This window comes from Capra hircus, chromosome 4, assembly GCF_001704415.2.
Source record: "Capra hircus breed San Clemente chromosome 4, ASM170441v1, whole genome shotgun sequence".
NCBI lineage: Eukaryota > Metazoa > Chordata > Mammalia > Artiodactyla > Bovidae > Capra > Capra hircus.
This window is the reverse complement of record NC_030811.1, coordinates 59,474,172-59,490,482: the sequence shown is the minus strand read 5'-3', so window position 1 is coordinate 59,490,482 and position 16,311 is coordinate 59,474,172. Positions and strand designations below refer to the sequence as shown.

The window sequence follows — 16,311 nt, the reverse complement described above, 5'->3', positions numbered from 1 at the left end:
TCAACATGAATCCACCACAGGTATACACGTGTTTCCCATCCTGAACCCTCCTCCCTCCCGGGACTTCTTTCTATTCCCTCTTTCCACGTCTCTTATGTCTGGTCCAACCTGTGAGTCATGAACTTACTTTTTCTGGCTTAGAATCTGCATTCAACGCCTTAGGGTGGCAGTGACAAAATACCTCAACCTGGGTAACTTCAAACAAAGGAGACATTCCCTCACAGTGCTGGAGGCTAAAGGTCCAAAATCAAGGTGTGGGAAGGGCCAGGTTCCTTTTGAAGTGCCCATGGAAAGTCCTTCTTTGTCTTTTCATCCTTCGGGTGGCTCCCTGCAATCCTCAACATTCCTTGGCTTGTGGCAGCATCACTCCAGTCTCCACTTCCAGCATCACATGGCCTTCTTCCCTACGTCTGTGTCTCTCCTCTTCTTAAAAAACCCTAATGCTTGTATTTAAGGCTCATCCTAATCCAGTATGATCTCATCTCAATTGATTATATCTGCAGAGACCCTGTTTTCAAATGAGGTCACAGTCTGAGGGATGCTATTCAATCCATAGGCAGGATCATTAGGTAAATCTAAAATTTCAAGAATTTAGAGAACATGATTCCATTTAGATTAACAACAGGCAGTTTAAAGCCAAAAGAGTAGATGAAAATCAGAAAATTCTATATTCTCTCCCAGGTTAATGCAGGTTAGTGTCTTAAGTCAAATCTGATGTGTACTTAGGGCTTGTACAAAACTCAGTTGTGCAAAAAGTGAATAATAGTAGGCTTATATATTAAATCCAAAAAATGTTCTAGAATCCCTATTTGTACCTTGCCTTTTAAACATAACAAAAAAAAGAGAGAGAGAGAGAGATAAACAAAGAAAAGAAGGGAGATTTAAATGAGATTTTCAATGATTTATTTCTAGTATTTTTTATATTTCTTATCTTTGTTCTTTGCTCTTTTCCAAGACAAATGAAATTCAATAAATGTCTGATTGAAGCTAAAGATTTGCTACTTTTAATTCACTTATGATTTACATCTTCGTCTTAAATTCTTTGATTTTAGGACCATGCTCTTACAACTACTTTCAGTACTTTCATTTTCTGTTTTCACTAACTTATATGGAACAAAAAGATAAGAATAAAATTTTAAATTTCCTCTGTATAGCATGAGCACTACCACATAGAGAAAGGCAGTGATGAAAACCTGAATTGTCTGCTGACAGATATTGTTGCAGGGGTGCAGCCTGGAATAGCAGCCGATCAGGAAATTCATGAAAGTTCACGTTTAGTGCAGAAAGGAAGGATGTAGTGTGCACACATAATGTCACTTCATTTTGCAGTGAAAGTCTGTTTCCCTGACTATGGCATAGGTGAAAAATTTTAAAGGCCAAGTTGCAGATCTCAAAGCACCAAAAAATAATAAGCAGTACCAGGCTTCTTTGATTCCATTAACTGTGTGCAATAGTCAGAGTCAGTGACATTATACTGCAGGAACAAATAGCCCCTAAAATCTTAATAGCATAACACAATAAATATTTACTCACTCACACTACATTGCCCATCAGGGATCACCATGGAGCTCTGTTCCAGTACTCATTGGTGGAGCAGCTGCCTTCTAGAACATCCTAGAGGCTCTCATACAACATGGCAAATGTCATTTCTGCTCACAACGCGTAGGCCAGACCTGTCAGTGGCCCTCCTAATCACAAGGGAGTCCCAAAGTCAGAAATATTTTGCAAATAAATATTCAGTGTGTGTGTGAGAGAGAGTGTGTGTGTCAGGGGCAGGGAAGTGTATTTGCATGCATTTATCCCTATAGCCTACTAAGATATTTTCTGTTTCTTTTGCCAACAGGCATATTGATCCTCTCCCAGCAATGACCACTCCTGAGAAATTGTACTCCAAGGTCATGCAGACTCTGCAGTATCTAAATTCCCACCTGCCAAACGGCAGTCATGTTATTTTATACGGCTTACCAGATGGAAGATTTCTCTGGGATCATTTGCATGACAGATATCATCCTCTTGGTATCAGAGATTCTTTTACTCTTTAACAATGTCAGTGTATTCATAGTTCAAATATATGTAGCTCAATTATATAAGAATACACCTAAAATGTCACCAGAACAAATCAAGGAGAGAGTACCCGGGTACAGGATCTAAAGGTCAGTATCCAAAGGTGGCCAGAACCATATCAAAGTCAGACAGGGCAGACACAGTTAGTAAAGAATTTGGACAAATTGAAAGGTACGAGTTTAAATAAGGAAACTCCTTCGCTGAAGGTGAGATACAGAACACAGAGCAAGCCAGCGAAGTCCAAACAAGAGACAGAAAGGGGACAAACAAGTCCAAGGGAAGGATTTCTCCAGACCTCAGTGGTGAGTGCCCCCTGGTGGCCAGAATTCTAATGGATTCTGTGCACCCTGAATCTTCCCTGGTAGCTCAGCTGACAAGGAATCCCCCTGCAATGCAGGAGACCCTGGTTCAATTCCTGAGTCAGGAAGATCTGCTGGAGATGGGATAGGCTACCCATTCCAGTGTTCTTGGGATTCCCTGATGGTTCAGCTGGTAAAGAATCTGCGTACAATGTGGGAGACCTGGGTTCAATCCCTGGGTTTGGAAGATCCCCTGGAGAAGGGAGAGGCTACCCACTCCAGTATTCTGGCCTGGAGAATTCCATGGACTGTATAGTCCATGGGGTCACAAAGAGTCAGACACAACTGAGTGACTTTCACTTTTACTTTCTGTATACTCTAGTGACCAGTTGGGAGTTCTATAGAACACAGTCTTCCAGAAGGTTTGGTCCCTGCTTCTACATTTTTGGAGTCCTTGGCTCTGAAATGCTTTAAAGTTCCAGGAAATTTCTAATAGCACGTGTAGCATTCCAGACGCTTTACAAAGACTGTGAAAGTAGTAGTAATTCACCTTGGGAAGAGCTGCCATTACAGATCCTTTAAACAATTCTGTAAGATAAATGTTTCTATTAATTCCACTTGATTGATGAAAAAAACTAAGGCTCAGAAAGGTTGCGTAGCTTGCCAAATGTTGCACAGCTTATTATATATGTAACCTGGGTGTAGCAGGGTTCTTTTTCTGTGTTTCAGGGAAGAATGTCCTTTAAAAAAATACTCATTATATGCCATGTGCTGTTCAAGACACTGTGTAACCATAAGTGAACATTATAGTCAAAAATCTCAGCCAGCATAGGCTTAGGTTACAGTGGGAAAAAGATTCCAAAAGTCAGAAAAGGCTGAGTGTTACTAGAGAAAATTAAACAAAGGGCAGATGGGAAGCGCTGGTCTCAGGCCTCTCAGAGAGGCATCTACAAGGAGAGGCCTGCTGCTGCTGCTACTGCTAAGTCGCTTCAGTCATGTCCAACTCTGTGCGACCCCAGAGATGGCAGCCCACTAGGCTCTCCCATCCCTGGGATTCTCCAGGCAAGAACACTGGAGTGGGTTGCCATTTCCTTCTCCAATGCATGAAAGTAAAAAGTGAAAGGGAAGTCACTCAGTCATGTCCGACTCTTAGCGACCCCATGGACTGCAGCCCACCAGGCTCCTCCGTCCATGGGATTTTCCAGGCAAGAGTGCTGGAGAGGGGTGCCATTGCCTTCTCCAAGGAGAGGCCTGGGGACCATCATCTCAGCCCCATATTGACAGCACCTGTGCCAGTCTCTCATGGAAAGAGACTGTCCCTTCCCTGGTATTGCCAGGTCTGCCTCCTTAGACCAACCCTGGAGGTGCAAGCAGTTTCTTGTGGGTCAGATAAGCAATTCAGAGAGGGGTGACCCGAAACTCCTTCCTTTGTGTCCTCCATAGTGGGTGGAGGAGAGAGCGTTCCCTTGCATCCATAACATCCCTGTGTCTTTTCAGTCCTCTTGTGGCCTCTTCCTGCAGCTCCTGTTTAATCCAACCTCCCTACCACCTCCCTCAGCAAGTTCCACCCCTACCCACACAAGAAAAGAGCAGGGACCCTTTAACCAGCTCTCAAAGGACTCTGATCCCTTCACTGAGTTTCCCTTACTGGGGGACGATAGGAGATATCCACACACCACACTCCCTACCAATGGACTAATGTCATTTTCTTCTTCAGTTATGAAATGTACTATGAATGTTATTATTGTCTAAGATTTAGCCTCTCATAAGTAAAGCATGTTCCACCTGTTCACATGGCTTTGACCACACCCTTAAGAAATGATTGTGTGATTACACAGTGAACTTTACTCCATTCTGGGCTGCCTTGGACATGTATAGGACAACCACTTGGGCTGAGAATATCTCTTTGGGCCATTGGGGATGAAAATTTCAGTTCCCCTAACAAATGTTTTCAGATTCCCTGGTAGCACAGATGGTAAAGAATTTGCCTGCAATGCAGGAGACCTAGGTTTGATCCCTGGGTTCGGAAGATCCCCTGGAGGAGGGCATGGCAACCCACTCCAGTAGTCTTACCTGGAGAATCCCCATGGATAGAGGAGCCTGGTGGGCTACAGTCCATTGGGTTGCAAAGAGTTGAACATGATTGAGTGACTAAGCATGGCACAACAGATGTTTTCAGATTCCTAGATTTCACCCATGCTAAGAAATGCTTAGGGAAGGGAACTTGAAGGCAGGGAAAATGTGCTCCCAATTTACTCCATCACACCAGTAGGGACTTGACTTTGGGTTTTCTGACTTCAGATCCTATTCCCTTTCCATGAACTGCAGTTAGACTGTATCCATAGGTTTTTTCAGATATGCCATGCAATTCCCTTGACTCAATCATAGTATTTAAAAATGACTCCACGTAATTTGGAAGAGAGCAAGGAAAGGAAAAAGGAGATTGATCAGGAACTCAATCACTTGGAGGATTTTCTCAGCCAGTGGTTCTCATCCAGGGACTACCCACCCAATCCCACTCATTATCATATCACACCTGGAGATACAGAGTGCTACTGGCATCCAAGGGTTAGAATCCAAGGATGTTCCTAAACATCCTACAATGCACAGGACAGCCCCTTCACAACCAGGAATGTCAACAGTACCAAGGCTGAGAAACCCAACTCTAGGCTTTGTCTTGAGAAGGCAATGGCACCCCACTCCAGTGTTCTTGCCTGGAGAATCCCAGGGACAGGGGAGCCTGGCGGGCTGCCGTCTATGGGGTCACACAGAGTCGGACACGACTGAAGCGACTTAGCAGCAGCAGCAGCAGCAGCAGCAGCAGCAGGCTTTGTCTTATCCTCAAACAGCCTCCCTCCAGCCGCTGATCTAGACTAGCATTTCACAGCACAAAAGCAAAAGGTGGAACAAGTGTGTTCTATAAACAACCCTAGTTTGGTGCATTGGGGCGGGGGAGAGGGATCCAATTAGGGAGAAAGTTGAAATCACCTAAAATTTCTAATGTTTTTCAGTTATTATTCATATCTTAAATTATCCCTGCTGTCTGGTTGCTATGGGAAATAAGTGTTGAATTCCTCAAGAAGCATCAGGGTCCTTCCTAGGCAGCCTGGGGAAGGAGGTGGGATTTACCCAGCATCCTCATTCCTCCTCTGGCAGGCTCCTAACTCACATAAGACGACACGGTTGAGTAGGGGGCTGCTGCCTTCACATCATCTCCATTCTGTTTCTGCTCCACCTCCAATCTTTGGATCTTTGTTCCCACAAGATAGGAACCAGCAGTGAAACAAGTTAATGCTGGGTCAGTCTCAAGGTTTGTTTGCTCTGCCCAGGTTAGGGTGAATCTCATCTTAATCAATAGCCAAACACCTGAGTCTGGTTCCCGGGTCATAGTGCTCAGGGTTGTACAAGAAATTAAGAGGGGATTTCCATTTATTTCTGCCTTTGAGCCAAGAAACATGATGATAATCTGTAGATTTGACTTTAGCCGCCCCTTAAGGATTAAGAAAGAGGCCAGGGAGCAAAAGGGATTGGGGAAGAAGCCCTAGGTCAGTGATTACATTCTCTGCTGCCTCAGTAGTACAAGTGGGAATTCAGCCCATCTATTCAGGAAAGAGGTTAAATGCCACAGCATCAGATCAGCAGCCAGTGGAGGCCCAGAACAAGAATGGGTGTCTAGCTAACTCCCACCAGGGAAGAAGGAGCTAGAATACCCTCCTTAGCATCATTCCTCTTAGCCTTGTTTGCGAATCACCACCCAGTAACTGCCTGGCTGCCAAGGGCTGTGACAGCCCCACAATCTCTACTAGCAATTAGAATTCCTGGTGAGAAAGCAGGTCTCACACATTAGGATTGTACTTGCATAGATCTTTTGAGAAAGTTTATACTTGACCAGGAATGTGTCCTCTCAGGCACAGCCTATGAGGAAGGCAATCTTTCTGTTAATATGTCTGAGATATTAATTATCTAAAGATGATACTAAGGTAAAGTTCTTGTCCTCTAAGGAGAGGGAAAAGATAACTACACTGGGGGAAAGATTATACAGATCCTGACAGTAAAATTACCCTGGGGCCAACAACATTTGTACAGGCATTCTGGGAGCTACCCAAAGGGTTAGACTGTGGTCAAGAAATCTGGGAGTGCTGGCTACAAGTAAGCCTGCCGTATGGCCTTCATTGAAGGGCCTCTGCCATAAAACATTGGCAATAACTTCATTTTGCCTCAACTATTCTTAAACTGAAACCTAGTGCATTTTAAAATACCCCACCTTCCGTTTTCTTACTAGCTTCATCTCTTTTAAATTAATGTTGTACAAAGTTTTAACACACTTAGATGGTACTTCGTGAAGGTGTGGCTGATCTTTGTTGGTACTAGGCCTTTATTAGCACCAACTTTTATTTTTATTTATTAGTACCAAGCTTTTATTAGTACCAAAATTTCAGTAATGGTCCCAACATTAAATGCACTCCAAAAACTGCCATAAAGAACTTACACATAACTGAGACATGAGCTGCTGCTATAGCAGCTGGGGTAGAAGATACCCTTTGATCTTAAAAGGGAGTATAGGGTATCCACTGGGCCAACCCATGGGCTCCCAGCCCTTACACACACACACACACACACACACAGATTGTTCCACTATTGTGAGACAGCCCTCTTGTCCCTCTCCTGGGCGTTCATGACCACCTTTCTTCATCAGATTTACTTTCTACAAGGAGTTGTAGAGACAACCTCTTTGCATGTAGGTACGACGTTTAGGTAGGATCAGTCTTTATACCAGGGCTCCTCGATATGGAAAAATACCATGAAAGTAACAGGGATAAAAAGTAATACATAAAAAGAAAGAGTGAATAACAAACTGACAGTTTCAATCAGTGGAAAAAAGTGTAAGAACCATTTTCATTCTTCCCCATCTTTCAACCATAAGCCCATCACAAGCACTCTCAGTCAGCCTTTCATATGAACAGACCCAGACACCCTAACCTTTAATAGGCAGAAATACCAGAAAGAGGGGAAACCAACCTATTACATCTCTCCCATTTATCTTCTAACTACAGTTAATGTGCCCTTATCCCATCCACAGACCTACCTACTCACCTAAGAACTTCCTCTCCGTCAACCTGATCTGATTAGAGACATAACCAGAATAGCCAGAAGATAGAGGGGAAGGAACAGGGACTGGGAGATGATGCAGAGGAGGATATGCCTTGTGGTCTAATCCTAACGTGTGCTGGGACCTCAGCAGTAGCATAGTAGGAAGAGGGGAGTAATCTGGGAGGCAGCAAGGCTATGGATCAGCTTAGCCCCCGCAGGGGAGACAGCAGATGACTTCTCCAGCACCCAGGAGCAGGATAAACCCCAGTCCCTGTGGATATCAGTGAAGTCCAGTCTTTCAGATGAGGAAGAAGAGGGTGTAGAAATGTTTCTTACAGCCAGGCATGAGGTGCCACTTCTGGCAGGTTGAAGAGACTTCAGCCACCAGACAGGGGAAAGAGAGAGAGAGGCCACCAGGTGAGAATCAGGGCCAAGCAGGTTGTCAGGGCCCCAGCCAAGCTCTCCAAGGTTTGTTACATGGCCCCTGTACCAACAAAGAAACAAGATTGCAGAGGGAAGGCTGGCACTCAGGGGCTGGATCAGCAAGAGCCAAGGCCTCCCAGCAGTGGAGAGCTGAGGGTGGAGATGCAGGTTGGAGGTGTCAGTCCTTGCAGCTGGGCTAGGCTGAGACAGGCAGGGACACACACAGAAGGAGGCAAATTGCAAAAGTACATGCACGCACACACACACACACACACAAAGAGGGAAGTAGACTCAGTGATGGAGAGCAGGATCTTGGAGAAAGATGGGGGCTGAGAGCTCCATGGGGAGTCTATAAAGTGAACGTGAAGACAAGACCCAGTAGCTTGGGATTCATCTAAAATGTGAAAACGCAGACACCTTTGGAGCACAGAGAAGGCCCTGCGTGTCACTGTGACTTTAATGGCGATAATAAGCCTGCGGTTTTCCAGTCCTGGGATTCACTCACCCACACAGAGACATAATATATTTTTCCTCTACGACAAGAAAATTGAATCTATCTTTCAGTCTAACTGATCTGAGGTATAAGTGAAAAATAAGACTGTGTTCTATCACCTTCAATCTTTCTCTTCGCTCCGAGATAGGCCCTATTATTTTCCTTTATTTTTTCGGGCGTGAGAGAAGTGTTAATGGATAAGACATCAGTCATTCACCCCTGAAATGCGGGAGAGCCTGGATTTTGTGTCCCAGCTGCAGCATGAAAGTTGAATTGCCTCTAGGGTGAAGTAGGGGGGGAGCAGGTGGGGAGTGGGGGATATGGTGGAAGGGCCAGGGGTGGGAGGTGTGAAGAGAAAATGAATTATGCCCCCAGATTCTGGGTCTAGAGTTGATATTTGGAAAGACTCTGCATGAGCTTGCATTTGGTGCTTATCACTTTATTCTTATGTACTTCTTTAACTTGCACCAAAAACAGAGCCTGTCTATTAATGAGGGCTCAAGTAAGAGAACTGGTGGGCCATGAAGGGCTATAACATATTAGCTGCTCCCATTCAATGACTGCCCAAGCACTTGTGGAAAACTTCAGTTCACCAAACTATAAAACAGAGCATGATCAGACCTTCAGACACTCGATTGTCCTCTCGTAATTGGAATATTTATTTATTTAATTGGGTCAGACGTCAGTGTTTCATAAACACAAAAGGAGGATTTGGTCAACTACACCCTGCATGCTCCCTGGGCCCCATGTTTGATATCATTGCCAGGAGAAACCCACTTCTCTGCCAAGTCCTTCATTAGTGGTGTTCTGGTCCATATGGTGCCCTGTATCCCTCTCCCTGGAGTCCTGCCCTAGCCCATGATAAGAGCTCAAGATGGGAGTGAACTCCTTAGGGCTTCTCCCCGACTCTGGGTCTCAAAGTCTAGGGAGCTCAGAAAGAAGGAAATCCTAGGCTTCCTCAAGAGCAATACCAAGTGCAAAACCCGGGAAGATCCCTGGGGACACCAGCCATCTTCAAGGGAGGCAGGATCACCCATCAGGGTCCCTAGTTGGCTGCTGTATCTCTGAGTGCATGCCACAGGCCAGATCCCTCTGTTTTCCAGGCCAGCTCAACAAGGACGTGACCTACGCGCATTTCTACTCCTTTCTGAACTGTCTCCAGGTGAGCTCACGCTGACTCCTTCCAAGGACATGTTCCCATGACCCACACCATTCTTTTGTATTCAAAGTGTTTTCCTGCTCTCAGGTCAGCCCCTGCCGCAGCTGGATGTCTTCCAACAAGACGCTGCGGACTCTCACTTCAGAGGTAGGGCTGTCGTGGGTCCTTTAATCCCATCTTTGAGCATTCTCTCCCTGTGTTTGCTGAAGGACTTTCATTGGGGATGGGGTTTTGGCAGGGCAATGGCCTCCAAGCTGGTGAATTAGAAAAAAAACAAATTCAAACTCTTGGATGCTTGAGGAGCCAAGAGAACGTGGGGTGCCCTGTCTCCCCACTCTGCCTCACTGCGCCTGTCATCTTGCCAGCTTCTCTTTGTGTGCCTCTCTCTTGGATGCATGTTATGCATGTACGCACACACAGAGATGTCTGTGAAAGCTTGTCCTAGACATATTTGTAGAGTCAGAGAAATGAGCAAGGGTAGGTATACACAGAGCTGGAAGACTTCCAAGGCAAGGGAGGACCAGATGCCCCAGAGCCTTCCTTTCTTCTCTGAGAAAGGTTCCCACATTTCTTTCACAGATGGTAAATAATCTCTTTGCAAGGAATTTATTTAAAAGTTTTTACAAGGGAAATATGTTTCAATTTTTTTTAAATTTGGAATGTAAAACAATACAAAAAACATTAACAAAAATCACTCAAAATCTCACCACCCAAAATTAATATGTATATCTTTCCAGTATTACTTTCATATCTAGTTATTTTGGGGACTTTGCCTGCATAGTATCAGAACACACGCATTGTTTTATACCTTCTAATGTTCATAATTATTCCTCCACATCGTAATTTTGTAATCATTTTAGAATACAGAGTACATGAACATACCATGGTTTATTTCATCTCTTGGTGTTGGACATATGAGCTGTTTCTAATTTTCCACTATGATATATAGCATTGTGATGAACCTTTTTATATATAAAAATGTATGTCTTTGTATGGCATGTCTATTTTCTTAAGATAAATTCCTAGAAAATTATTGGGTCAAAGAGTACACCAGGTCTGATCCGTATCACCAAATTGTTCTCTAGAAAGGTTAAACAAATTGACATTCTCAATCACATATCCCATGGCAACACTCTTTATTATCACGATTGTTCATCTTTTCCTTGACAATACCGTGGGGAGAAAATGGTATCTTATTACTTTAATTTGCACTGATTTGGTTCCTAATGAATTTTAACAGTTTTGTACATTCGTTCGTTGGCCATTTGTGCATGAACAGAATTTAATATGCAGAGCTGCTCTCTGCTGATGACTTGCAGTGGGGGTGGGAGTGGGAACTATTGATTTCTTTGTTCTGCCTGAATTATCTCCCTAAAGCCCAAGTCTAGATTTCATGAAATTCTCCCTGTTTCCTTTGCATTCAGAGAGCAGAACAACTCTCCAAAACGCTGAAAAAAATTGCAACCAGCCAGAAATTTACGAACTTCGACCTTTTCTACTTAGATTTTGACTTCCAAGAAAGTAAGTTTTGCTTGGTTTAGGTATTGACACAAGACAAAAGCAGCAGCCACCATTCAGAGCCTGCCTGGGCGAGGTGTTTGTTTACAAGCGAACAGGCAGTAGCGTGGACAGGGTCACTGTTGCCCATCCTGGCACATTAATAGCTCTTGAGTATTGGAAGAAATAAAGTATGAGACTCTCTCTGGAAAGGTGGAAGCTTAGCATCGCTTCCTTATTTCACCATTATTTTAGAATCCCTGCAGCAATAGAGCCAGTGACCAGTCAGAAACAGCTCTGGGCTGGGAGCCAATAGGTCAGTGAAATCATCTTACTTATTCTTGACAGTTTAGTAATGCCCTGCTTATGAATGGGCTAAGGATGAGTGTGACAAGCCTGAGGGATAAGCCCATGTCTCTTCTCATGGGCACTGGATTCCCTAAGGACTCAAAGCAAGGCAGATTCCCAGCCCCCTCACATGATGAAACAAATAAGAGTCTCAAAGGGAGGGACTTCAGATGCCTATGGCAAAATGGACAAACCATATCCCAGCTTTCTGGAAAGAACATTGCAGCTGCTTTTCTAGCACTCTCTCCAAACACTGGGGTCACTGATGAGTGGTCACAAGAAAGCAAGCATGATTACTGAATTTATCCTTTACATCTTGACTCTGAAAAATTATTATCTATTGACTTTAATCCTTCCAGTCCCATTTTCATTTCTAAGTAATTGTTATACGAGACAAAAGGCTCTGTTGTTTGACTGCCAGCTGAGATGATGCTAACGAAAAGTTTTGCAGTATGTGCAAAGGATGGACAATTTCTCATAAGGAGTTTATCATCTCTACCTCCCCACCCCCAGCTCCCCCAGCCCCAGCGTCTGGGATGAAGCAGATGGCCATCATGAATTATCAAATATTGCATTAGCTGACACGTTTTGCATTGTAGACTCTAGTATTTCAATTCTGAACATCTTTTCAACAAGACTGATCTCTCTTAACTAGATTTCCTGCCTAGGTGATACATATTTCCCTCATGGGGAGAGACATTTTGATAAATAACCTCTCATTAAAATGCAGAGTTAAAGCCTCATTAATGAATTCCTGGTGAAAACAAATGTACCACTAAGCAATCTTTGATCATCACCAACCCTGAATGTAGAAAAAGGTTTTAAAAATATAATAATGCCTAGCTTTCACTAGAGACTTTCACATTTCCACAGTAATCTCTAGCTCTGTCATTTGTTATTTTGGGGACTGTTGGAAATTCCCTGAACATTTTCAAACTCTCCTTTCCAGACCTGGAAACAGAGACACTGTATCTACATAACAAGTCTTTGTGATGATTGTGTGAAATAATGTATGCTGCTGTTACTGCTAAGTCATGTCAGTCCTGTCCAACTCTGTGCGACCCCATAGACGGCAGCCCACTAGGCTCCCGTCCCTGGGATTCTCCAGGCAAGAACACTGGAGTGGGTTGCCATTTCCTTCTCCAATGCATGAAAGTGAAAAGTGAAATATCCGACTCTTCACGACGCTATGGACTGCAGCCTACCAGGGTCCTCTGTCCATGGGATTTCCCAGGCAAGAGCTCTGGAGTGGGTTGCCATTGCCTTCTCTGAAATAATGTATAATCCTTCTAAATGCCATGCCTAGAACATTTCCTAGCACCTAGGAAAGAACACCATTCTCTCATACCATGGCCACTTAATACACAGCTCAGAATGAACAGGCTCCATACAGCAAATGCAGAGCCCTAGGCCCCACTCCTAATTAGGACCTGCCTAATCAGAATCTGTCTGCATCTGGACATAATCCACAGATGATCCATACACTCATTAAAACTTAATCAGTGGGGCTCCGACAATGCTCCAAGATTAAGAACTTAGTCACTTAATCATCACATTCTCACTAAGCCCTCCTATGTGCCGTGCAGGTGCTGGGAATATAGTCAACGAAACAGAACAGTCCTTCTCTTCATGAAAGATATAGAGAAAAGAGCTTCCTCCCAGACGCCATCCCTACCAGCATTCCACATGCTTGGAAGCGGAGATTCCTCAGCACATTCTTATCCTTAGAGCAGCAGTAAATGCAATTTTAAAGTTTCAGTTAAACTGAACATGCTGCATCAACATGGTGATTGATCACCTTACTGAGAAACCTCCCAGGTATCTCTCCTTGTTTGTCAATTCTCATCAGTAGTCCAAGGAATTTCCTGAAAGTTTTTAATTCCCTGATATTGAAGGTCCAGTTTTGGTACAGGGATTTCTTTGCCTTCTCCATATGAGGTTAGTCTCCACTAGAGAAGACCCAGTGGGAGGGAGAGGGGTGACAGAGGAAATGGTACCCTGGGACCTGCTTCTGGAAACATCCAACACAGCATCCCACATTTAATAGCTATGTGCCAGCACGTACGCTTCTGAAAGAGCTCGAATCTCTATCTACTTTTCAGAACGTCTACGCTGACATCTTCACCTACGCCCAGTGTTAGACTACTCCAAAAAGAATGCCTGCCTTGAGACTTTAGCATTTCTCCAGGGCAGGCAGAGGGCACATCCACTCTAGATCCATCTCCATGAATAGCCTCCAACACACACACTCAGTCATGTCCAACTCTTTGCAACCCGGTGGACTATAGCCCACCAGGCTTCTCTGTCCATGGAGTTTTCCAGGCAAAAATGCTGGAATGGGTTGCCATGCCCTCCTCCGGGGGAATCTTCCCAATCCAGGGATCAAACTCACATCTCTGGTGTCTCCTGCCTTGGCAGGTAGTTTCTTTACCACTGCACCTCCTGGGAAACTTGATGGAGTCATTTATTAAGTCTGCAGTCTCAGTAGTCCCATGAAAATCTCTGCTCTCATTTCTAGACTGCATTTGAGCATCACAAATGTTACTTTCATATGTAATTCACAGTTTTACGCCTTGAGACAGAGCAAATGACTGTTGAGAGTCCCTGTCCCTCGAGGGTAGACATGAGACGTGTCTGTTCTCCACTCTGACAGCCTCAGTCCAGCTCCAAAAGATGATTGCTCACCTCAAAGACTTTTTCTGTCTCTCACTGACTCATCCTCCAACTGGTTATGAGCTAAACAGAAGCAGTAATTTTTTTCTCCTTTCAGGAAATGCCAGCTTGAGCAGGTGATGTCCTTTTTCTTCATCTCTACCACACCTCCCAAATGGGGGAAGGAAAATGCCACTTGACTGACAAGGCCATTTTCTCATTGACACTTTAAATATTCTACCAGCTGCCCTCAGCTTCTAAGACAACTCAATTAGAATAAAACTTGTTCCCCCATGTGTGTTTGTAAAATGACCAATAACCATGAAATCTGACCAGAATTCAGATTTCTCTTTAAGTATCTGCTAATATTGCTGTTTATCAAGGAGCTAGCAAATGTTCTATGAGTCTTCTCCTGTGATTTCTATTGCATCGCTGAAAAACTGGTTATTAGCAAAGTTTTTACTTTACCAAGAAAGAAAATACAGTACATACCATATCCCAAGAGATCCTTCATGCTGATTCAAGAGCTTTAAATCAGCTGTTCCAAAGAGCAAATTGGAATTCGTATACCTATTTTTAATTACGGTCCAAGGCAGGAAGAAAACTGACCAATTTACCATAATACCCTGCTTGGACATCCCATGCCAAAATTAGTCAGGAAGAAATACAGACCACTGTCTACAATTGTATTTATTCTAAAGAGCAAAATTTCACCCTGAGATAAACAAACTAAAAAGGGTCATTCTATCTAACTCTGTCTGGTCATAACACAGGGGAAACCTTAAACTCTTGCCTGTGAGTTACTGACTCTTCCTCTAAGTGTTGGAATTCTGGTGTCTACAGGTACTTAGTGACTGGTAACCCTCAAAGATAGAACCATCATGTGAGAAAATGATCCTACATCATGAGATCAAGCTTCCAAGGGAGCAGAAGGAATGACCATTCCTTTTCATTTAAAAAACAGTCATTAATTCTGATGACTGAGTTTGTTCCCTGAAGTATAATATCCATCACCACTTCTCCCTTTCTCTAAGGGAAATAGTTTTTCATTTAGTAGTTAGTTGGAGAAGACTCTTGAGAGAAGACTCCTTGAGACTCCTTGAACTGCAAGGAGATCCAAGTAGTCCATTCTGAAGGAGATCAGCCCTGGGATTTCTCTGGAAGGACTGATGCTAAAGCTGAAACTCCAGTACTTTGGCCACCTCATGAGAAGAGTTGACTCATTGGAAAAGACTCTGATGCTGGGAGGGATTGGGGGCAGGAGGAGAAGGGGACGACAGAGGATGAGATGGCTGGATGCCATCACTGACTCGATGGATGTGAGTTTGAGTGAACTCTGGGAGTTGGTGATGGACAGGGAGGCCTGGTGTCCTGCAATTCATGGGGTCGCAAAAAGTCGGACACGACTGAGCAACTGAACTGAACTGAATGCACATGAAATTCAAATCAAAATGGAAACAGCCTGGACTAACTTTAAGCTTGGTTAAGACTAGCATTCAGTCACACTAGAGAGAGAAACATGGGTATAAGAAGTCTGGTATTTATAACATGAGGCTCTCAGTAAACATTTCTCTCCAGAAACACCATCTTGGCTTAAACTTATAGGCTCAAATTTGTTTTACTTATGGGCTCAAATTTGCTTTCCACTGTGGATTTTCCAGCTTTCTAGACCACTGTAATTCCCTTCTGAATGTTCTCTTAGCCAGTAAAGGCACATGTTTAGATTGACTTTGTTGATTAACCTTCTCTGCAAACCAGGAGAGCCAGAAAATACTGTAAGGAACTTCCTGCTCCCGCTGGATCAGAGGATGTGTCCAGGTCACACCCATGCCTTGCTGTCCATCTTGTTAATACAATCTTCATGTCTTATTCATCCAACCCTACAGCTTCTCAGCAGGCTTCCCGAGGTCTTCACTGGGGCTTGCTTCCCATTGCCTAACATGGACCAGGAATTACTTAACACTGGATAGAGATTCTTTCTCTCTTTCTCTTCTTTTTCACACTTGTTCAGCATAAGGGAAACCAAACTAAAAATAAGGGAGAAGCAAGAGAAAGGATGGAGAAGCTCATTGAGAACCTGGGTGAGGTGAAAGAGCACAAGTAGCATAGAAGCGAGGTCACCTCTCCTGCGACAGATAACCTGGGAGGCTGATGTCTCAACCTGGGCTGGACCTCTCTGCATCATTATTGATTTTTGCTTTAGAAACTCTTGGGACTGCAAGCCAGGGATAAGGCTGACCATACAGAAGAGCAAAAAGTATGGAGGGGGCTCAGTAATGGGTGAC

At 43.9% G+C, this 16,311-nt stretch overlaps 1 protein-coding gene across 1 annotated transcript in view; it reads left to right on the top strand.

Annotated features, from left to right (window-relative positions):
- AOAH (acyloxyacyl hydrolase) overlaps positions 1 to 16,311 on the top strand; it is a 198,423-nt gene that overhangs the window by 166,312 nt on the left and 15,800 nt on the right. The window contains exons 17-20 of the mRNA XM_018047156.1: positions 1,844 to 2,016; positions 9,474 to 9,532; positions 9,617 to 9,676; positions 10,954 to 11,050. Coding sequence (XP_017902645.1) covers positions 1,844 to 2,016; positions 9,474 to 9,532; positions 9,617 to 9,676; positions 10,954 to 11,050 — 389 coding nt within the window. The remainder of the gene's footprint in view (positions 1 to 1,843; positions 2,017 to 9,473; positions 9,533 to 9,616; positions 9,677 to 10,953; positions 11,051 to 16,311) is intronic.